General features: G+C 37.2%; 2 protein-coding genes and 1 pseudogene across 2 annotated transcripts; 1 reads left to right on the forward strand and 2 right to left on the reverse strand.

Annotated features, from left to right (window-relative positions):
• LOC113065521 (spermidine synthase-like) lies at positions 1-4,207 on the reverse strand. The gene is made up of 8 exons (XM_026236819.1): positions 4,025-4,207; positions 3,148-3,268; positions 2,924-3,016; positions 2,061-2,214; positions 1,854-1,937; positions 1,627-1,772; positions 963-1,085; positions 1-874 (listed from the first exon to the last, which is right to left on the reverse strand). The coding sequence occupies exons 1-8, from the start codon at positions 4,153-4,155 to the stop codon at positions 857-859; spliced, it is 870 nt and encodes a 289-aa protein (XP_026092604.1). The 5' UTR covers positions 4,156-4,207; the 3' UTR covers positions 1-856.
• Positions 1,627-16,784, reverse strand: smc1a (structural maintenance of chromosomes 1A). Its single transcript, XM_026236818.1, has 31 exons — positions 16,437-16,784; positions 15,309-15,497; positions 15,041-15,153; positions 14,759-14,962; positions 14,455-14,693; positions 13,977-14,235; positions 13,732-13,872; positions 13,575-13,657; positions 12,821-12,920; positions 12,629-12,736; positions 12,323-12,508; positions 12,026-12,205; positions 11,797-11,943; positions 10,807-10,944; positions 10,534-10,650; positions 10,337-10,443; positions 10,115-10,256; positions 9,859-10,004; positions 9,461-9,614; positions 7,559-7,669; positions 7,334-7,490; positions 6,204-6,358; positions 5,947-6,098; positions 5,798-5,867; positions 5,596-5,706; positions 4,025-5,519; positions 3,148-3,268; positions 2,924-3,016; positions 2,061-2,214; positions 1,854-1,937; positions 1,627-1,772 (listed from the first exon to the last, which is right to left on the reverse strand). Exons 1-26 carry the CDS (start codon positions 16,543-16,545, stop codon positions 5,439-5,441), a joined length of 3,699 nt encoding a protein of 1,232 aa, XP_026092603.1. The 5' UTR covers positions 16,546-16,784; the 3' UTR covers positions 1,627-1,772; positions 1,854-1,937; positions 2,061-2,214; positions 2,924-3,016; positions 3,148-3,268; positions 4,025-5,438.
• A 3,876-nt stretch (positions 16,785-20,660) lies between these two features.
• LOC113065285 (RIB43A-like with coiled-coils protein 1) lies at positions 20,661-21,927 on the forward strand (annotated as a pseudogene).
• The last annotated feature ends 1,660 nt before the right edge of the window (positions 21,928-23,587 follow it).

Genomic DNA, 23,587 nt, shown 5'->3' on the forward strand with positions numbered 1-23,587 from the left:
AATGAAATAAAAGACATCAAAATCGTTCCATCATACAGAGTCCATCATGATCATGCATTTGCAATACATTTTAGAATATCACTCAGAAAGGCTGCATCCAAAAGACTATTAGAGCTACAAAAAAAAAAAAAAAAATTCATCATGTAATGAGACTTGTTCATGAGAGCCAAAGCACACATCACCCACAGAGCCCATATGCCACCTTCAAAGACTAAGAAGGAAAACACAAACCATGTTACATATTAACTGCAGAAAATAGCTTTCAGTTTTGCTAGTTACTGTAAGCATCTTCTGTATAGACTAAATTATAGAAATGCTGAACAGATTCTTATGTTTGACAGTGTACTGTTGATAAACTGACCCATAATATAAAACCTTAATACAGCATGTTAACAAAGTCTAAAATTGTTATTGACCTGAAGTCTTCGAAAAGGGTTTATAGAGAAGATATGCAGTTTATTTAAAGCACCTGCATGCTTATTTAATTAAGCAACGCCAAACAAGACAGTTGTAGCATTGCATTCTTTTTTCATACTCAACACAAGTTAAAGAAAGACTGTGGAATCGGTCACACAACATGCATGATTGTCTAATTGTACAGTTCTGAAAGCTTAATGTGGGAAGTGGAATTGTAGAAGGAAACGCAAAAACAACTCGTAAGACAGATGCACTGATGGAACTGGACAGATGAACAGAATTTGCCTACAAAAGGCATTTGCACTCGTCCAGTAGCAGTCTATTGACCAATCGAAAGCCGGAGAGGGATGAGGTGTGGGAGCTACTGCAGCTGTGGTGAGGGTTTTGTTCTGCTTTCACAGAAGGCAGTGTGTTGACAAGGTGGCACCCATGAAGCCATTTACGCTTCACTTAGTACCTGTGTACAGAACAGTGGGTGATTTAATATTCCTTAGAAATGCAAAGTAAGCAGCACAATTAATTGAAAACGATAAGCTGTCCCTCACCTTTCTGGCAAATTCTGGGAGGATGAATGCAGCGCGGTGGATTTCAGGATTATAATATTTGAGGTTCATGCTCTCGATCTCATCTCTTTGTAGTTCTCGAATTGGCTCACGGAAATTTGTTTTCTGCAATAAACACATGAATTAATTTACTAATGATAGTATTATTACCATTATTCGGTGAAAGTAAACATGTAATAATTACTGTTTACTTTTCAATGTAAAATAACTTTTATATTTCATATATTTTAAAAGATAACTTATTCCTGTGATTGCAAAGCTGAATTTTTAGCAGCCATTATTCCAGATGTTTAGTGTCACGTGATGCTTCAGAAATAATTTTGATATGCTAATTTGGTGCTAAAGAAACATCAAAATCATCATCGGCCCAGTGTTTTCTGCTTTAGATTTTTGTAGAAACTGAAAATAATTTTTTTTACGGATTATCTGATGAACAGAAACAGATGCATTTATTTGAAACTTTGTAACATTACAAATTGACTTTACTCCTTGCTGTATAAGATACAATAAAAAAAAGTGGGGGGGGGGGCTTACAGATCACAAACTTTTGAACTGTAGTGTATAAACATCAACATGTATTAAAGTGATAAAAGGAATTGTAAAGATACTCAAACAAAAGCAACATTAATGAATGCTTAAAACGTACCGGATTTTTACTGCAAAGCATGAAGCCAATTTGTCCACTTGGATATGTTGGAATGGTGCAGTATGCATAGTCTACTACAGGAAAGAGGGTCTTACAGAAGGTTCGCATTTCCTTGATTAGATCCAAATGCAACCACTGACACTCTCCTTTGAAATTACAAGCAAAAATTACAAACTTGACAAATGCATGTCATTTATATTTGTTTGTAGATTTGCAGCTATATCAACCTTGACAACAGAGAATTCCTCCCTCACAAAGTGCCGTTTTCATGAGTTGATAGTAAGACTCTTTGAACAAGCTTTCAGCCGGACCTGTGACAGGGTGAAATAAGATCAGCCTGAAATGAACAGCATGTTTTGTCTGGGAGTCAGAAGCTACATCATTATTTACCAATGCAAAGAAGAAACTTCAACGCCACACATTGGGCTGCATACCAACAGGGTCTGAGGAGTCTGTGATAATGACGTCAAAAGCATCCTGATTCCTTTTCATAAATTCAAAGCCATCACCTACATGCAGAGTAAGTTTGGGGCTGAAGAAGCCTTTTGCCATTCCAGGGAGGTATTTCTTGGAGACATTTATTACATCCTGTGAGGAAAAATAATCCCATGAAATGAATCAGCTTGTTAAAGAATGAAATTATTTTAAGTATATGGCAAAGCCTTTAATGTTTTGAAGTCTCTTATACAGCTGTGTTTATTTGAATTAGAAAAAAAAAAAACAGTAAAAATATTATTTGAATGTAAAGTTTTCTATTTTAATAAATTAAAAATGTAGTAATTTATTCATGTGATGGCAAAGCTGAATTTTTAGCAGCCATTACTCCAGTCATTAGTATGACACGATCCTTTCATGAAAGTCACAAAGTTTGGGGTCGGTATGATTTTTTTTTTAATGTTTGTAAAAGACATCTCTTAGCCTCTCTAAGGCCGCATTTATCTGATCAAAAATACAGTAAAAACAACAATATTGTGAAATATTATTACAATTTATAATAAATGTTTCCTGATTAATATTATATTTAAAATATATAAAATTTAAAAATAAATTATACTTAAAATATAATTTTATTCCATTGATGGCAACGCTGAATTTTCAGCATCATTACTCCAGTCTTCAGTGTCGCATGATCCTTCAGAAATAATTTTTAATATGCTGATTTGGTGATCAAGAAACATGATCAATGTTGAAAACGCATCCTGGTTGAATAAAAGTATTAGCCTACTTACTTTATTAAGCTTACAAACCAAAATCTTTTGAAATTAAAGCATACATTCAGGTTTAAGTGTATACAAACCTCATCAATTTCACACTGAACAACAGACTCCACCAGTGGATGCTTGACAACCTCCCTCAGGACACCACCGTCTCCTCCACCAATGATGAGAACCTCACGAAAGGAACGGGGAAAAACAACTAAACCAAAGGGAAATACTGTAGCATACAGAAACTAAGCACCCAAACTGGTTCAGTTCTTCCAAATCACATTTATACGAAGGACAAAAAAATTAAATCAGGTACCTTCTTTGGGCAAGGATGGCAGCAGAGAGGTAGATTGGCTATCATTTCTTGATAAGAAAATTCATCTCGTTCTGTGCATTGGATGACTCCATCCAAAACCAACACATTTCCATATGTTTTACTGCACGAAGAGAAGCAATAATTATAATTTTCATACATTAAACAGTTCAACAAACAGGTGGGAAGAATCAAAACACAAATTTAAAATTTTTAAGAGTGGACTAAACATCGGAACAAAGCATGTGTGATTTAAGATGACAGCTGACAGCTCTGGCCTCTCATCATATTTCTTATTGAAGCAACACAATGCACTTGCAAATGCATTTTATTGATTTTCAGAGAAGAGATAATAACAGCAACTCTAAATTAGCATTTACAACTGTATATATGGCTCTAATTGCAGTCTACTGTATTGAGCCACTGTGTTGATCACCAATACAGCACGAATGAGTGTTTAAATAGATGATAAAGGCCATGGACATGCTGCCAAATAAATGTTCTTTTCATTTTTGAATGTACCACACAATTATGGGGGCAAATATTAGCGCAACTATTTATATATTTTTTTTTTTTTTTTAGTTTTGACATCAGAATTGGTGCAGTGTAATGTTTTGATAGTAGAAAATGCGATCTCATAGTTTGAACTCTCAGTGCCACGCCAGACTTACAGCAGGCGATGCTGTTAGCAGGCTAGCTTCAGCCACCCACACACACCAAGAGACCCAGAAGCCAACGTGCTTTCTGAGTGAACACCGAGAAAAACGAGGAAATCACAGCATCTCCATCAGCTGTGACCGACAGCTTCACTTACACGCTGCCAGAAAACACTGTATGTTATCGAACGTGCTAAGTAAAGCCACTCTGCTGCTGGACTCACCTTTTAAAGACCATTACATCCTGGAATTTAGATTTTTTATGATACAACTCTTCCTCCACTTGAAGACTCATCGCTTGACCAGGCCATAAAGTGCATGTTTCGGTGAACCACCCGTCTTTGATGATGTCCATTGCCGGGGGGTTTAAATGTAAGCGGTGGTAGGTTGTGATAGTCTGATCAAACCGGTCCACTGACTCTGCGATTGTTACTGGAGATCTTGAGCGCTCAGCGCCGATTGACACGTTGGGCGTTCTCTGCACCGCAACCGAACCCAAGAAATAAGAGGCGACCAATGGGAGCAGGCCGACGTCATAAACGTGCACCAGGATGCCAGAACGGGCGGGGTATGTATGTGCTAGCATGGTTGGTTTTGTGCCGGCGAGGACGAGCCCACGTGAAAACAGGTCCAATGTTAACTTTATGGATCTGAGTGAGTGGTTCGTCAGGTGTGATCTGGTTTGTTTATATATTACCACAATTCCAATTTGTCATTTAATTGGATTTATTTTTTGTTCCATACAACATTCAGAATGACAGCTGTGGCACTTTCCATTAAGAGGGTACCAAACGGGCCCTGAAACCATTCAAAATAGAAGCTTCGAGCTGATTTACTTTTACTTTTCAACAGATGTTTTTTCATGTTAATGTAATTTTTTATGACATAAAAACTACATTATGAGATTATCTATCAAAATTATGACATACTAATAAATAATTATTAAATTAAAAGATGAAATTATGTCATCATTCTAATTAAACAGTTACATTTTGATGTCATAACTTTTCATTTTCAAAAGCATGATTATTTTTAACGTGGATGAAATGAGATTCTATGGAGGAATGGAGATGATGTTTGGAAAATGATCAAGCTCAGAAAACCAAACTAAGTTTTAGTTTGAGCAATTTTGGTGAATTATTGTGTGTGTGTGGGGGGGGGGGGGGGGTATGTTTATATCCTGCACAGATGTCATAAAAGAGCAAATGATTCGATATTTGTGGAAAGTGCCATGAGCACATTACACAAGTTCTTATCTTAAATTTGAATACATTTTACATAGCACATTTTACCACAAAGAAAAAAAATAAAATAAATACTTGTTATTAATCATGGTACTGAATGAACATATAGTCCACAAGGCACACTCTACAGTTGGCAGCTAAAATGTTCTGTTGACTCAGTGCAAACAAGACATTAACCATATGTAAAATCACAGAACTAGACAGTCCAGTTGACTCAACATAAAAAGCTGTTCATTTGTATCTAATATTCACAGAACACAGAATATTAATACTTACACAATCATGCACACTGTATACACTACAGTACAGCAGACAATATAGCAACATTTTGTATTTAAATAAATAATAAAAGCATCTATGTAAACATCAATGATTATAATATAATCAACTCAACCTAATCATTAGGATTGGGATTGGCATCTGGATACTGGGAAAGATCAAAGGTCAGCACCTTACTGATGACACAATCTCCTTGCTGTGAAATGAAAAGAATCAATTTATTATTTACTTTTGTTACAAAAGATTTATATGACCGTTGTTGAAAGACAAACCTCAGGGTAAACTCCTATGAGGGAATCAGCTTTTGTGTAGAACTCCTCTTTCAGAGAGATAACTATAGCCTGGAAATTCTGGACTGACTGGTCCTTTATGTAATTGGCCACCTGCAAAGCAAAAAGTTAAATAGATTTCATGCCATTCAGGTCAGCAAGCATACATTTGCATCTGGGAGAGGCCTTCCTACAAGACACACACCTTGCCAATGTTCGTGTTATCCAAAGCTGCATCAATCTCATCCAGGACAAAGAAAGGTGCAGGCTTGTAGCTGTAAGCGAACAAAGATGTTTTTTATTAGAGGGCAAACATACTTTACTTTTAAATATTTTTACAGGTCTTTGTTGCACCTGTGAATGGCAAAAAGAAGAGCTAAAGCTGCCACAGTCTTCTCTCCTCCAGACAGGTTGTCCATGGGCCTGAATCTCTTTCCTGGAGCCACACAGTTGTAGTTGATTCCATCTAAATATGGTTCTTCTGGGTTCTCTGGCCCCAAGAATGCCTGAAAGTATATGAAGTATCTTTAAATTAAGTTAATAATTCTACTTGTGTTATTGAAGGATTATCTCTTAAAAAGAGTGAGTGAGATCAGAGTGTATTTATTAACCTGTGCACTACTGTTACGTGACAGTGCTTTGTAGATCTCATCAATGTTGGTGGCCACAGACTCGAAACAAGCATTGAACCGGTCAAACCGCTCCTTCTTGATCTGCTCAAATGCCTGTTTGGCTTTCTTTGCTCTTTTCCGAGCAGCTTCAAACTCTGTAAGGCACAACAGCATTTGTATTTGTTAGTAGAAAAACATGTCAGCTGAATTTCATGAATACATAAAAAAGTAGATATTATAGCATTTAGTTTTTATTTAGGCCAGTGGTTGTCAACCTAAGAGGGTTTAAAATTATAAAATATAAATTACAGAAGAAAGAAAGGAAGGAAAGCTTTAAGATGCAAACCAACATCATATTTCCCATAATCCTCGTATTTGGAACTGATTACCACCTCACCTGTTCCCTATTCCTCTAGTCTTGCATAGCCAGACCTTCAGGCTGACAGCAGAACAGTTCAGCCAACGTTCTGTAACGTGACATCTGAGCCTCGGACTACTATTCCCTTGACTATTGTTTTGCCTCAGCCGACATTTCTGAGCATTTGATTGTTTTTATTGGCTTGTCGGTGTACGACCCTGGGTTTTTTACCTTGTTTTGATTCTTTGCTGCCTGCCTATTGTTTCTGACTCATTTACCTGGAGTTTATTCTTGAATGTTTGCTGCCTGCCCTGACCTTCTACCTGTTTTTTGATTATGACTCTTGTTTTGCCTTGGCCACTGTAATTGCTAGTGACCAACCCTTGCCTTTTTGTATTACTACTATTGATTTTAACAAAGCCACAAATGGATCCAAACTCTGCTGACTCTTCATTACAGCCCCTAAGGGTTATTTTAATGTGAATTATAATTTCTTAATTTCTTAATAATTTATCGTCTTTAATTAAAACATATTATAATTATTGTATTATATTGTCACTCCAAGTTTCTGTCAATAAAAATGCTGTCATTAAATTGCATTAATCATTAGAGAAGTTTAAAAAAGAAAATATCTTAAGTGGAGGACCTTTGGTTATTGTTTTGGTCAGTGGGGGGCCATGGACACCCCCCCAGACACTATTCTGAAGGTTACAAGGAGACTACTCAGCTCAAGATTAGCTACAGGCAGATGAGCCTGGAGTTCTGGGCTCACCATCACTGGTCTCCTGGAACTTGTCTCTAACACTCTCAAGTTTCTCCATGGCCTTCATGTTGGGAGCGCTGATTCTCTGCAGGATGCTCTGCTGCTCGTTCAGCCTCTGCTGTAGGGTGTTCATCTCTGCCTTGATCTCTTCTTCTGACAGAGCATCCTATAGAACAGTTTTCATCTGTTTTGATTGTTTTCATAAAGTCACAATGTTTCACCAAATAAAATTACCTTGAGGTCCTCATTCAAGTTGCTGTAGTCGATCTCTATGAGGGCCTCTTTGGCATGCACAGAGCTTGATGCCTTCGGGCTGCTGATCGAATCCTCAACTTGAGAGCTTCCCTATGCAGACAGATCAGTGTGCAGTATGTGTAAATGTGAAGGAACATATCGTCGCTGTCCGATGAAAACCACGTATGTCCATTTTGCCGATTTTGAGATTTTTTGACGGATTGAATGTCCAGGTTCATTTCCATATACAGTATGCTTCACATATCTAAATGGCCAATGAAAAGTTGTGAAATCATGTCATCTGATTTTCACGTATATCCATTTGGTGTCAAAGCTGTCAATCACGCCGCGTATCTCCCGCCCTGTGGAAGCATCTCGCCGGTCTCGTAAAGTTTCATCGAAGCTCAGCACTGGATAGCCGAATAACACCGTGAGGTAAAGTAAATAAACATAGCCTGGTGAGACAATGACTTTCCTTCATCGAGGTAAACGTTTCCCCCCTGACGCCAGACGTACGTCTAGGAGTGACAAAATTACGGTAGGACTGTGCAAACGCAAACAAAGTATCTGTCTAGCATTACCATGTCAGTGTTAGGGGTGTGACGGTTAGTATATAACCGTGAGTTGAACACCGTCATTAGAACTTTATAACCGCCAAAACCGTGTCACTAAAATATTTTTTACAAACATTTTTTATCAAAAATTATTTTCATTTTTTAGATAGGATCATCAGATGCGCAATATATCGGGAGACATGGTTTTTACCACTTAATGAAGTTTTGTAAATCGTCAGACATGATATTTACCACTTCATTAAATTTTGCTTTGTAGAAAACCTTTCTTAAAAACGAATTTCGTTTTGAACAAATTTTATCTTAATTTTAATAGATGTTTCATCAACCAATTGCATGTATTTTAATAAATAAAAAGCAAATATAGCAGACAATGATAACCGTGACATGGAAGCACTGTGAACTAGAGCGCATCTCATTGTAAATGAAATTCAGCGTAGGCCTATGCCTCATACTCTAGCATTAAATGTTTTTGCTGCATCCTTTCCAGAACAGACAATTGCTTTTTTTTTTTTTTTTTGCGGCTCGCATCAGCAAAGCATAGACCGCAAAACAATCAGCGGATGGCGGGCGGGTGCGGCTTTGAAATTTGCTAAAAAAAACTTTGGCTCGGATGATGAGTTTTGTGACAGATCTCCTTAATAAACGGAGGTCTGAAATCTCTGCCCCTTTACCGATCAGAGCGCGCGCTGAAACGGAGTTAACCCGCTATCTCCAAGATCAACCAATTGACTCTACGGCAGATCCACTAGCATGGTGGCGAGACAATATGAAACAAAATGAAACACGCTATGCCCCCCCCCCCCCCCCCCCCCCGACGGTTATGTTATGAACCGTCACATTTGACTCACGTCATAACTGTCATCACCAATTCTGAAACCGGCACACCCCTAGTCAGTGTATTGATTCATTGTCACTTCATAGTTTGCAAGAGACATTTAATAAATTTATAATTAATATTAAATAAACTAAGCGTATTTAATAAACTAAGACGTAGGCTATTTAATAAACTGAGCGTATTCATCTGTCAATATGAAACGTGACTTGGCCATTCTAATTAATGATCGGAAGAACGCGTATCGACCACCATTACTGTAAAATATGCACGTATGTCCATTTAAACTCAATTTTGGTCAAATGTGGATTATATCATTACACTGGCAAGAATATGGTTACATGTAAAGATGCCGTACCAAGTATGACAACGCTACATTCAACTGCTTTTGAAATACAGTGTTTTTTTCACTTCCTGAAAAGTAACCGTTTTGGACATACGTGAGTTTCATCGGGCAGCGACGATATGTTCAGTAGAGTGTATGTTTGTCTGTACCTCTCCCTGGCTGATGTCATCCATTGTCCCTGATTTGAGTGGCAGTTTGATGTCCTGCATCTTGCAGGCTTGCAATAAGTTGTGTCTGTCACTGCGTTTCTGTTCCAGTTTGGTCTCAATGGCGGTTACTTCCTTCTGCAGCTGGGTCAGCTCTCTAATGTTACATTCATATCACAGATTTTTTATAAATGTCACCAGGAAGGCAAGCAAAACTATTTTTAATTGATCATTTATTTAATTCAAATTTATTATTAGTAATAATAATAATAACAAAGTAAATATTTTAAGATAATATTTTATATAAATATATATATACATACACAAACACATACACATATCCAACATTGGGTTTGAGAACTCTAAAGAATTCTGAAAAATAAAAATGAATTGTTTCTCACTTGTTGGCAGACCCTAGTTTCTTGCGGATCTCCTCCATCTCTCGGTTCTTGTCATTTACCTCTCCCTTCTTAGTGAGATGCTGGTTCTTCAGGTCCTGTAGCTGTGCCATTGTCTCATCAATGATCTTCATGTGCCTGTGTTCCTCCTGAGGTGGTGGGAGAACAACATACGGTTTAGTTTTTCATGTTTAAAGATTCCACTGGTCTACGCTTTGCTGGTTAAGACCTTTTACTCCTCCCCTATTCTCCCCATAACCTTTTTAAGTCTTTCAATCTCATTCTCATCCTTCTTTACAGTCTGCTCCCACATCATCACTTTCTCCTGGTCCTCCTTCAACTGGTTCTTCTCATAATCAAGCTGAATGGCCAGACGGGTCTTCTGTGTCTCAAATTCCAGCCTAGAATTGCAGTATAATACAAGCTAGATTATGACAGTCCACTTAGTAGTTAACTTTTATAGTGTCCTTAAGAGGTTGACCGTTTTTTGGCAATCTCATTTTGTCTCTTCACTTTTTCCTCTTCAAACTCTCGGATGTTTCGCACACCAATCTCCTGGCAGAATTCAACAAAGACCTCATCCTCCACCTGTGAATGACCATAATAAAGAATAATTATTAGAGCATTAAAGATCTTTGACAGCATTTGAAAAGTCTTCATTTCCTCCAGAGCTCTTACCAGGTTCATACGGTCTCTTAACTCTGTAATATCCCTCTCCCGTGATTGGATGATTCGTTTGATGTCATTGATTCGTGGCCCGAAATTTGCCAGCTCACTCTCCAACTTCGATTTCTCCTACAAAGACAGATGTATTTTGAAAAACGCATTGTAACAATCAGTGACTTCATTAGAAACCACCTGTAAATTTACCTTGTGAAAGTTTAGGGCATGATTATGATTCTCTACATTTTGATGTCATGTCTTGACCGAGGTGTTGTTTCTTAAGTGTACCTGCATGTTCAGGGAGAGGTGGCGGGTTTTGGTCTGTTCCAGATCACTCTGAGAGTATTTCAGTCTCATCTGCAGCCCGTGAGCCTGAGACTGGACCTGCCTGAGCTCTGCCTCCTTTCTCTTTGCCTTCATTTGTTCCTGAGTAGACACAAATAAGATGTAAAACTAGCTTGATTTAAAAAATAAATAAATAAAGAGTCTGTCATGTGATTTTATTTCCAATTGCCACCTAGACACTGGATCAAGCACATATTAAACTCCAGACACATGAGACCACATTGAAAAATATTATTTTTTTGTTTAAATAAAAATAAAAATAAAAACAATTATTTAAATTTGTAGGCTTTCAAAACATTCTCAGCAAATTATATAATTATTATTATTTTTTAAATTATTATTATAAAAAATAAATGCTAATTTTATATTATTATTATCAATAAATATTTTACATATTTACATTGGTTTTGTGGTCCCCAAGTATATTTTTAGCAATAACCAAAGAAAAACATTACATGAGTCAAAATTATATATATATATATTTTGTTTTATACCAAGTAAAGATCATGTTCCATGAAGATATTTTGTAAATTTCCTAACGTAAATATATCAGAACTTAATTTTTGATTAGTAATATGCATTGCTAAGAATTCATTTGGACAACTTCAGAGGCGATTTTCTCAGTATTTAGATTTTTCGACATTCTCAGATTCCAGATTTTCAAATAGTTGTATCCCGGCTAAATATTGTCCGATCCTAATAAAGCATACATCAGTGGACAGCCTATTAATTCAGCTTTCAGATGATTTTATCTAGAAATCTTATCAATTTCGGGTTTTGTGGTTAAGGGTCACATATTTAGAAAATGGTTTTATTTAGAAAATTATTCGTATTTTCATATTTATACAACTTCGACAATTTTATAGAATTTGCATTTCATGCTCATGACAGCCCTAAATGATGGTAAATTCCTCAGCTTCTTTTGTATGTCACCTTTAATTCCTCTGTTAGTTTCTCTTTCTTTTCCTTAAGTTTGTCCACAGCTTTCTCGTCCCAACGCCGAGCCTTTGCTTTCAGGTCACTTGCTCCTCCAGAGATCACACCTGACTTTTGGAAGAGAGTTCCATCCAAGGCCACGGTCTGTAAAGTAGCAAGACAGAATAGAAGATGAATCGTTTGCTATCTTTTTGTTTTATAATCAACTTATATGACATATTTAAACCTTATGACGGTATGGTCCTCCAAAGGCGATCCTGCGAGCGTCCTCCACATTCTCACACACTAAAGCATTGCCGCAGGCATACTGAAGGGCTTTCTTTATGTGTGGCGGCTCATAGCGGATCACATCGATCACTAGTTTTGCCCCCCTAAGCTCTCTCAGTTTCTCATCTGTAGGTTTTACCTTGAGGGAGAGAAGCACGTGGCTAGTGAAACACATTCTACTGCTCGAAGCGTTTCAGCCGATAGATGGAAAATTCAGAGCTCAGCTCTTGAATTGTTTATTAAAATCGGTCTGTACCTCCAAATAGTCAAGAGGCAGAAAGGTCTCTGGTTCTCCTCTTTGCTCTTTAATGTACTGGATGCAATCTCTGCCGGTTTTCTCAGAGTCCACAATAATGGCGTCCATGTTTTTTCCCAGCACTTTGGTCACAGCAATCTGGTATTTCTTCTGGGTGGGCTGGCATAAGTCGATCAGTCTGCCATACTGTTTGATAAAGGGATTTATGTGGAAATTAATGACATCGGTGAAAGCTTTTTGTGGACATCTTACAAGCTTCTGCTGCAAGCTTCAATTGAAAATGTGTCTATACACACATCAACTCACCACTGAGCCAGGGTAAAGCCTTTTAATGCTCTCCATAATTTCAGCTTTGCGCTGCTGACGGCTGTTCTCCTGCCTGTCGATGCGAGCATCTCCAAGTTGCTCCATCACCTGTGACCAGAACCATCTCAGCAGTGAAAACACAGTCTTGGTGAAATGATGAAACTAAGAGTATGAGAAAATGTGTATTTGTACTTGGTTTAACTCCATGTTTATCTCATCAATCCTTCTTTTGGCCAGCTCCACTTCTTCAGTCAGTTCTTCTTCCATACGCCTCTGTTCATCCAGAGACTGTCTGGTGAGAGACAAAAACAGAGATGGTTAAAAATCAAAGTTTGCCATGCAATGAAACTGAAAGGTGAAGAAAAAGTCAAATAAAGCAACAAGTCACAAGAAGATTTGCTTTCCACTTAGGTATGATGCAAAAAAACCCAAAACAATTACATGTATTATTATATTAAATCTATTAAATCTATCAATTATATACACATTGCTCACCAAGGCTGTATTTATTTGATTTACAGTATTACAAATTAAAATAGCTTTATTATTTAAATATACTTAAAATAATTAAATTGTAATTTATTCATGTGGTGGCAAATCTAAATTTTCAGCAGCCATTACTCCACTCTTCAGTATCACATGATCCTTCAGAAATCATTCTAATATGATTATTTGGTGCTCAGGAAAACTTTCTTATTATTAATTTCGATCTTTCTTTTCAGGATTCCGTAATTAACAGTAAGTTCAAAAGAACATTTGAAATACAAATAATATGAGAAAACAAAATTACTCAAAAACAATCAAAAACAAAAATGTATCATGATGTATATTGTATGTGTTTTCCATACGTGGTATAAAAACACAGATTTATATTGATGCAGGTTTATATCAACCATTTTTATAACAAGACTTGATATTATTCATTTTATAATGATCTTTGAAACACCTGCTGGTTGCAATATAGTCCTCCAGCTTTTCAATGCGTTTTTGGTTTTCCTCGATCTCACGAATCTTCTGCTTTATTTTGGCCTGTAATCGAAAAAGAGATATAACAAATCTGCATTTTACAAAAGCACAAAAAGAGTTCACAGTTATTTATGTACCTCTGTCTCAATTTTCTTCCTCTCCTCCAGATCCAGTCTATCCTGGTCAGCCTTTTGGTCCCTATTAAACTTCTCTAGCTCTTGAGCCAAGGTGGCTGCCCGCTTACTAGCCTCCTCCTTTAGCCTGTGATACTGCTTCACCTGAGATAACAGTATAAGTGTACATTGAAACACTGAAATTTATGGACATATTGCATTTTTTTTTAATCCAGCTGAAGTGCACTGTGCAGCTCGGTTCGACCGACCTGGTTCTCCTCCAGTGTCAAATCTTGGCCTTGACTCTGGGCCTCCTCTTCCATCCGTTCCTCAAACTCCTGCCTCGCCATCTCCACGGCACCCTGCTCACGGTCCAGTTCCTCTATGTCAGCCTTGCGCTTCTTGTACATCTTCTGGGCGTTCTGCAAGGATTTTCGAGCCACCTCCAGCTTCTTAATTTTATGGGCGGTGTTCTCCTTGGCCTTGATATACTGTGGCCGTTTCTGATTCAACTCAGCATCTTTCTCTCTAGACGAGGTGAGATAAGTAGTTCATTAGCAAACTGTGATCACGACGAATAGTTAGCTTATCAGAACTACAATATTTCAAGTTTTCAGTAAGGTCTAAAGGTAAAATAAATCAAATAAAATAGAAAAAACCTTAAAATTATTTTTGTTTAAATTAAAATTTAATGATATAGCTATTTCCTTGTATAGAATAATATACTGTATAGCACCCATCACTTACTTTATCTCTTTCTCCACATTCTGCTGATCCCTCATCATTCTTCCCAGCTCTTTCTTCTTTTCCTTGAGCTCTTCCTCTACATGATCCATCTTCTTCCTGTCCTTCTCAATCTCACGGTTGCGTTGAGACAACTCTCGGTTCAGCTTCTCGATCTCCGCCTCATTATGGTAGAGTTTAAAGAGCTGGAGCTGAACATGAGCCCTGACCACCTCATCCTTTAGCCTCTGGTACCTCTCCGCCTGAACAGAGAGCAAAAGTTCAACTGTGGAGTGGTGAGAAAATAAGATGTAGCAAGGTAGTTTACCTCTTCTTTTTCCTGTTTGGCTTCTTTGCGCTCTGCAGCGATGTTCTTCTTACGGTGATAGTTGAACTGTGTGTCTTCTTCTGCTTTCACCATCTCTTTCTTTCTGCGGTCATACTCTTGGGCCAGCTCTCCAGAGCGGGAGATCTCCTCAAACAAAGTGGTCCTCTCTTTAGGATTCTTCATGGCTATGGACTCCACTGCACCCTGCACAAAATATCTCATTCAGGTTAGCTTAGATTTTCTATAATACTGAAAAAAGTAGGAGGTCATGTGCATGTTTACCTGGAACACAAGAAAATTTCTGGCCTTAATAAGGATTCCCAATTTTTCTAGCTCCTCACTGTAGTCTGAAAGCCCGACCACCTTATTGTTGATTCGGTACTCTGAGGAGGAACCTGAAACATAAAAATAGTTATTCTCACAGCAGGATAAAAATGATTCATAGAACGAGTAAATAGCAAAGGGGGAAAAAAAAATTTCTTACTCTTATGAGGTTGTAACAACTTTCGGGAATGCAACTCATTTAGTAACTTTACTTTTTAACATTTACCAATGATGACCCGCGTGAAGGTACATTCGTCTCCATTGTCCTCGCAGTACACCATGCTCACAAAGGCACGGTTAGCTGCTGGTTTTCCCACTGGCGCTCCATGGATGAGATCCTTCAGGGTTTTAACACGCAGGTTACTGGTCTTCTCCGCTAATACAAAACTGATGGCATCCATAAGGTTTGACTTCCCTAGAGAGCAGTGATTTTGAGCAAAGAGTAACTGAAATGCATTATCATTTTTGAGGTTTATTATTTGACATTTTAAACAGGACACTTGTGTCTTGGTAAGGTTAATTTCATGTATCCTAAAATATACTTGAAATGATGAACAATAAAACATTCTGTTCAAATTTATATTTACCTTGTTTTTTTTTTTCTGGATTTTTTCACACATCACATAAAAAGTACACCATTTTGAAATAAATTAAGGGGCAATGGTAATATTTGAAAAAATAAACTGATAATAATAATAATTTTGAACATAAAATGAAAGGAAGGCATATTATGAATCACTTCATATTTATAGAATGGAATACATTGAAGGAAAATAGAATTTAACATTGTAAATGTCTAGAATATTTTTTATAAACATATATATATACACACACACAAAATAAAAATTTTTGAATGAATACTATGAATAACTTAAAATTAAAATTAGTAGCAAAACAAATGAGGCATATTTTTCTTTTCTTTTTACACATATAATTGTAAAAAGATGCCTTAATCATTTGTTTTGCTACTAATTTTAATTTAATTGAGGGACAATGCTATTTTAATTTATTTTTTATTTTATTTTTTATTTATTTACTTTAAGCATGTAATATGAATTAATTTTAGGTTAACGTTATCTTAACATTTGAAACTTTGTTGCAAAAGAAATTTGGAATGCATGGCTTGCAAAAAAAAAAAAAGTTTCTAATTCAGTTTGAATTTAAACTATTTAACACAGAGGCGAACAAAAATCTGAAAGAAAGAAAAAACAACAACGTCAACAACAACTGAATTTAAAAATCAAGCATGTAGCTATAGCGAAACCCATTGCAATGCAGCGTGCACACTAGACTCCTGCAGCAGCTGCATCCCTGCAGTCCACCGCGCTGCACCAGCACCTGACACAACACTTACCAGATCCATTTGGTCCGATTATTGCTGTAAATTTGTGAAACGGTCCGATTATTTGACGTCCTTTGTAAGATTTGAAATTTTCAATCTCGATCAATTTCAAATATCCCATGCTGTCTGGTTTATCTCAGGAGAGGGGTGTCAGATTGGTGCTCTGTAGACTCTTTGTGGCGATGCGTTTCTCCAGACGTTGTTTGGCTGCGTCAAATCGGATTTGAAACGAACTGGCAATTAGATATGTTAGGCTACATATCGTCTTTCTTAATTAAGGTTAAACGACTGAAATAATAATAATCCGACAAAAGACAATCTCGTGTACACGCCCCCCGTCTAGAGCAGAATGAAGGCAAAATAAAAGTCCTAGAGCTAAGGGGGGTTTCGAATGAATTCGGGCCACTTTTAGTAGTTCATGTTAATTTGTGAAGTAAAACCAACATTGCATTTTTTATAAAATTAGACCCGCACGTGTTGTTCATCAATTTCATTCCATTTTGTATAAATCTAGACTACTGGGTATTTAATAGAAAGAACTATAACAGTAAATTTATTAACAGCACCCCAAATACTCATAGCTGAGATTAGATTTAAAGGGAGCTGTTCATGGTACTGAAAACCCCACTAAAACGTGCCTGGTTACAATCTTTTCAAATTCATATCAAATTATAGTTATTTTAGCAAATAAAGGTAATAAAAATATTGCCTTGCAACTTGCGGTTTTTAATGTTTTATTTTATTTCGGATAATGTTAATTTTATTTCAGTTGTTTCAAGTAAGGTTTTAAGGTTAGTTAACTAAAATAACTCCGGTGTGGAAAACGAAAGCATTTTTATAATTTTGTATAAATAATATAACCTACGTCTGTCAAACATATCCCATAATAACCTAGTTACAGAAGCAGCGCCGCAGACCGTAAACCAGCAGTTATCATGGCTATGCCAAATAGCGCTTCAAACAGCAGGTTTATCGAAATCCAATTAATATTCACCATAGTAAGGTTTTGATATTTTATCTTAATTTAATCCACAAGCTTCTCAATGGCGATGAGAGAGAGGGAGCTGAAGCAGATAATTAATACAGGGAGGTTTGTTGATATAAAACTATAGATGGAAAAACAGCGAGATATGGCTCGTGGTAAGACACGCCACTTCTGCAGCTTGTTGGTCTCTCACAACTTATGCACTACTTGTGTACCACAAAACAAACGACAACACTGAAAGTATCACAGTGCAATTATACTGTAAAGTATATTTCGAATGTATTTCTTACATTTTTCAATAACGGATCAACCACAGCCAGATACAAAATCACTGGCATCTTATTTACAGAAATAATGTTCTTTGTTGTTCAGATCTGTTGCGCTTAGATCAGGATTTGGTACAATATAGAGTGAAAAAAACAACTTTCTGAGGACAGTCGTGATGCAGATATCAATTATGGCGCCAAATGTCAGTATTTCTGTCTGCGAATCAGCATAGGGACCCGCCAGCATGCAGATGTTTTGGGGAAGTAGCCTATAGACTGTAAGTGTTTGTTGGGACACAGCAACAGATAATTTCTCTATCAACTGGCATTGACACAAACTGCTTGATCAAAATTTTGGGTTAAAATGTAGGGTACACTTTATTTTAAGCTGTCATCATTCTCTCACCCTGAAGTTGATCCAAACCAGTATGATTTCTTTTTTCTTTTCTTTTTTTTCTGCTGAGCACAACGAATATATTTTGAGGAATGTGGGTAATCAAACAGTTGATGGTCCCCAATGACTTATATTGAAGTTAATGGGGACCATCAACTGTTTAGATTTACACTTAGTAATTTAGCAGATGCTTTTATCCAAAGCGACTTACAAATGAGGACAAAGAAAGCAATCAAAATCAACAAGAGAGGAATGATAAGTGCTATAACAATTCACAGTTAGCTTAATGCAGAACATGTAGCAAGGATCTTTAAGTCATAAAATAAATATAAAGAAAATGTTAAATAAAATGAAAAAGAATGATTTTGACTTCCATTGATTGACTTCATCACTCTGTCTCCTCTCCACCAGTAAACTGGTGTGTGGCAGGCATTCTGACTATCGGGAGGAAGTAAAAGTCGTAACAAGGTTTCCGTAGGGGTGAACCTGCAGAAGGATCATTAAGGTTGGCCAGGGGAGATACCCCTGACAATCTAAAGTGCTTTAAATGACTAGAGAAGCGCTATATAAATGTAAGGAATTAAATAAAATAAAATAAATAAACAATAATAAAAAGATAGAATAGGAAAAGAACAGAGCAAGCTAGATGCCTTTTTTGCTTTTGTTCATTGTATAATAAAAAAAAAAAAGGAATATAAAAAAATAGTGAAACTTGTGTTAGTTTTTTTTTCAAGGTGTTAGTAAATAAATAAAGTGCAAGTCTAAAAGGGGACTTTTTAAAGAACAGAATTAGATTAGATAGTGCTAGAGTTAGAGGGTCATATAAAGATGGAAGAGATTCCAATTCTTGAAGATGGCTAAGGATTCAGCTGCTCAGATTGAGTTGGGCAGGTCATTCCACCAGGAGGGAATATTTACTTTTAAAGTTAGTGAACGTGATTTTGTGCCTCTTTGAGATTTCACAATAAAGCAACATTCACTTGCAGACAAGCTACTAGAGGGCACATAATCTGAAGTAATTAATTTAGGTAAAGGGGTCCAGAGCCTGTGGTGGCCTTGAATTTTATGCGAGCAGCTATTGGTAGCCAGTGCAAATTGATAAACAGAGGTGTGACGTGCATTCTTTTCAGCTCATTAAAAATTAATCTTGTTGCCGCGTTCTGGATTAATTAATTTGAAAGCTTTGATAAAACTGTCTGGGAGACTTGCCAAGATAGCATTGCGATAGTCCAGCCTTAACAGAACAAGAGCTTGTGTGTTGTGAAGCATGTTCCGAAAGAAGGGTCCTGATCTTCTTGATGTTGAATAAAGCAAATTTTGTCTGATGATCGTCAACTGATCATCAATAATATCGCCAAGGTTTCCAGCTGTTTTTGAAGGAGTTATGGTTGATGTGCCTAACTAGATGTTAAAATTGTGATGAAACGATGGGTTTGATGGAACCACAAGCAGCGCTGTCTTGACGAGGTTAAGTTACAGCAAGAGATGTCTGTTGGACAAGCTGCGATGCGAGCAGCTATCATCAGATCATCAGGATGGAATGAGAGGCAGAGTTGAGTGTCATCAGCATAGCAGTGACATGAAAAGTCATGTTTCTAAATGACAGAACTTAGTGATGCCATGTAGACAGAGAAGAGAAGTGGTCCAAGAACAGAGCCCTGAGGCACCCCAGTAGTTGTGATTTGGAAACCTCACCTCTCCAGGATACCTTGAAGGACCTATCTGAGAGATGTCAATAGGGTTGACAGGAGGATCTGGTGGTTAATTATGTCAAAAGCAGTGGACAGATCCAGCAAGATATGTATTGAAGATTTAGAATTTGCTCTTGCCGGTCCTAGGGCTTCAACAACTGAGAGCTAGCCAGTCTCGGTTAAATGCCCACTTCTGAAACCAGACTACTTGCTGGCAAGGAGGTTGTTCTGTGTGAGAAAGTCAGAGACTTGGTTTAACACAGCTCATTCAAGTGTTTGTAGTTCTCTAAAAGTTATGGGTTAAGCGTGGGTTTCTTAAGTAGTGGGGTTATACGGGCCTGTCTAAATGCTGAGGGAAAAACACCAATGTGAAGGGATGTGTTAATGATTTGAGTGACTGCAGGTACAGCTGCAGGAGAAATGGTTTGAATAAGATGAGATACAATAGGATAAAGTGGACAAGTAGGATGATTAGAAAGGATGAGTTTGGTTACCAAAATATATTCTTATGTGAGCAGCAGAAGAAAGAAACTCATACAGGCTTGAAACAACTTGAGAATGAGTAAATTATAGAAAATAATGATCCCTTTAAGTCAAGAGTTATATTTACATATATTTATGGTTTAAAGTTAGGATAATGGTTTTCTTTAGGGTTAGTTGCATGTAATTATACATGATTTATTGTTATTATTACAGTACGTATGTCACATGTGTCACTGGAACTCTAAAATAAATTGTTTTAAAAATGTCCATTTGAATTTGAATAAGGACAATATCTTTTTAATGTTTTTAGCTTTTTAACATTTATTTTAGGGTTTTCACCATTTTTTTAGATCATTTAAGTTTTTTAATGATTTTCATAAAGTTTTCATAAAGTTGTTTAAAATAGGCTAACTTGGTCAGGGAGAAGGAATTAATGAGAATGAAAAAAAGAGAGTTCAGATGGAAATGAGCGAGAGAAACCTGAAAGCTCAAAGGGAGGAGAGGGAGAAACAAGAAAGGGAACAGAAAAACAGAGGTAAACAGATCACATTATATCCCATTTAGCCTTGTGATCTTAAAATAGAAGCAACGATAATGTAAGTGTATTCCTCTGTGTTTAGGAGCACAGAGGTTCTGATCATGCATATCATTTCTGTATTTGTGTGTGCAGAGCTGCTTACTGGCAGGGAGTTGGTGGAAAAAGACCTCAGGGCAGTGCAGCTGAACGGCCTGGAGGAGGAGTGCACAAGAGCAACCCGCATTGCACTCAGTCAATACAATCAAGCTCGGGTATTATCTCACCACTAAACTAACCAAGACAAACATTTGTGTTTATTTTTAGTAGGTTATTAAATATTAAATAAAGATTGTACACCCAATAATGACAAAAAGGTTATTTTCTCACCCTCAAGACATTCAAAACCACTTTGAGTTTTGTGGAACATGGAAAGAAGACTTATAAAAAAAAAAAAAATCACAATGCTATTTTCCATACTTTAAAACCATACACTGTTAAAAGTGGTAACCTACAATTGTCACCATAAAGAGCTATTTTTACATGATTTATTTACAATATGAGGTTTCTTTCTTTTCTTTCTTTCGAAAACCATAGACCACCATAGATCTTTGAGATAAAAGGTCAAGGTAACATCTGACCTCCCTTTACAGGCTGAGGAGAGGATGGAAAGGGAGCAACAAGAGACATTGAGGAGAGAGGGAGCGGAGCGGTACATGGTGACCTCTGACCTCCTGATGGAGCGACCAGAGGCTGCAAAGAGAGAAACAGAATCCTCAGCAGAGTCCTGACCGACCGCTGAAAGGGCATGACCCCACAGCAGATCAGTGATATCCACAGAAAGAGAGAGGAACAGTGTTTGGAGAAAGAGGTTAAGATCTGGCACTGACATGTGCCATTTGAGCATGCACTTATAGTCATCATAAAAGTAATACTCTGTTATCCCTTTCCAATTTCACCAGAGACTAAAAGAGATGAAGAGGCAGAGAGATGCGGCCTGGGATTACCATCTGACAGAGCAGGCCAGACAAGGAGGAGAGAGACGAGAAAATAGACAAGGATCTGCAGAGAGACAGGAGAATTCAGCTCGATCAGTAGAATCAACAGCTGACAAAAGAGCACATTCATATTTCACTATTGTTAAAAACACTGCAGACAACTGGAAAATAAACAGGCCAAAAGTTATCATAAAATAACCAAATTTAGGCTACCGGGGTTGGTAATGCAAGCTTTCCAATAGTTCATGTAGTGATGGCAATAATATTTTTGACAGTTTATTGTGTATCGCTGAACACCCAAAGCACTTTACAATCATATGAGAGGATCTCTGTTAATTTAAATTCTAATAATTTTTCACAATATATTTGTTATTATTGTATTTTTGATCAAATAAATGTACCCTTGAAGGGAATAAGAAACTTCTCTCCCACCCCAACCTTTTGAACCGTAGTGTATGTTTAAAATAAAATTGCTTACAATTAAAATTAAAGCAATTTCTGGATATCTCGAAACATTATATTTTCTGTTTTTCAGCCAACACTACCTGGGACAAGCAGCTCTACACAAACAGTCCCACAGTTCAATACTTCACCCAGTTTGGCACAAGCTCTCGATAAAGCACCATCCCACTCCATCCTCTCATCTGATCATTCTCCTGCACGAAAAATAAAGTGGTACTGGATTTCAAAGCACTGTGTGTGTTCGGCTTTCATAAATTGGACTTTTATAGGCATCATTGCTGATAGCTGCCTTTGTCAAATTTATATAGTGATGGTGGATGTTTTATATAACAACTTTGTTGCAGATGTAGATGACCCCATTGATTTTAAGAAGTACTTCCTTCCACTGGCTGATTGGTGATGTAGATACAATAGCAAAATCCAGTTCATATCTCGTCATGGTAGCCCACCCTCACTTCCCCTTCAGTCCACAACACAGCAGGAGCATGTGACGAATACAGTCCCACAACCTCATTCATCTCATCCTTCATTTATTTTCACATCATATGCAGTAACAAACAGAACATACAAGAGGAATAAGAGACTATTATGTCAAGCTTATTTAGGCTTTAAGCATACAGTTTAAGATGCATGATGAGCTTGAATGTGTACATTTGACAACTAACAACAGAAACGGCAACGTTCTTTCACTAGTCAAGCTTTAAACGGTGCCCTCCCATCCAGTTTTAGTTGCAGTAGCAGAGGGCAGTATAGTGGATATCCAAGAGTCGATTCATTTCCGAACTCAATACACAGTCAAGACACTGACAAAATACACACGTCGTCTAGCAGCAGTTCAGTCGAATATTGAGTTGAATATCATTTGCATCACTTCCCCCTCCTGTAAGAAAATAGATCTCTTAGAGACTTTTGTCCTGAGTTTGTCTGTACAGCTTTTGTGAGGGAGGCTAACACAGATCGGACAGTCCAGCCTCCACAGCTATTCCAGAGGGCTGGGCATCACTGCAAAAGCCGCCACAAGACAGTTGTCTCAAAGATCCGAGTCAGCGTTTTTCTATTGCTCCCTGGAAGCGTGTTTGTGTGTGTGTGTGTGTGTGTGTGTGTGTGTGTGCAGTGGTGCAAATAAGATGACTGCCTCCTTCCTTTTGTGCTGCCTCTGCAACAATAGATTCTAATCAGATACACACAATACTGCCAGTCTGTAGCACTTGGGAAACTATAAGCGCAATCATGTTTTGCTAGTAGCTTCATTTAACTTATATCCAATCAGCTTTTTTTTTTTTTTTCAGAACCTGAAACATTTATTTATCAAATAAATTTTTTCTTAGTTATTTAAACCTATGCACTACTTGTCTACCACACTCAAATCA

This window comes from Carassius auratus, chromosome 48 (assembly GCF_003368295.1).
Source record: "Carassius auratus strain Wakin chromosome 48, ASM336829v1, whole genome shotgun sequence".
Classification (NCBI taxonomy): Eukaryota; Metazoa; Chordata; class Actinopteri; order Cypriniformes; family Cyprinidae; genus Carassius; species Carassius auratus.

What these genes read in the sequence shown, in the direction of transcription:
- LOC113065521 (XM_026236819.1), bottom strand. Translation starts at nt 4,155, where the DNA reads ATGGACATCATCAAAGACGGGTGGTTCACCGAAACATGCACTTTATGG. An exon ending in GCCATCCTTGCCCAAAGAAG is followed by an intron (nt 3,017 to 3,147) that starts GTACCTGATTTA and finishes TCCTTTCGTGAG; the next exon opens with GTTCTCATCATTGGTGGAGG. An exon ending in AGACTCCTCAGACCCTGTTG is followed by an intron (nt 1,938 to 2,060) that starts GTATGCAGCCCA and finishes ACCCTGTCACAG; the next exon opens with GTCCGGCTGAAAGCTTGTTC.
- smc1a (XM_026236818.1), bottom strand. Translation starts at nt 16,545, where the DNA reads ATGGGATATTTGAAATTGATCGAGATTGAAAATTTCAAATCTTACAAA. An exon ending in AATCGGACCAAATGGATCTG is followed by an intron (nt 15,498 to 16,436) that starts GTAAGTGTTGTG and finishes ACTGCTCTCTAG; the next exon opens with GGAAGTCAAACCTTATGGAT. An exon ending in GACTATATTGCAACCAGCAG is followed by an intron (nt 12,921 to 13,574) that starts GTGTTTCAAAGA and finishes GTCTCTCACCAG; the next exon opens with ACAGTCTCTGGATGAACAGA.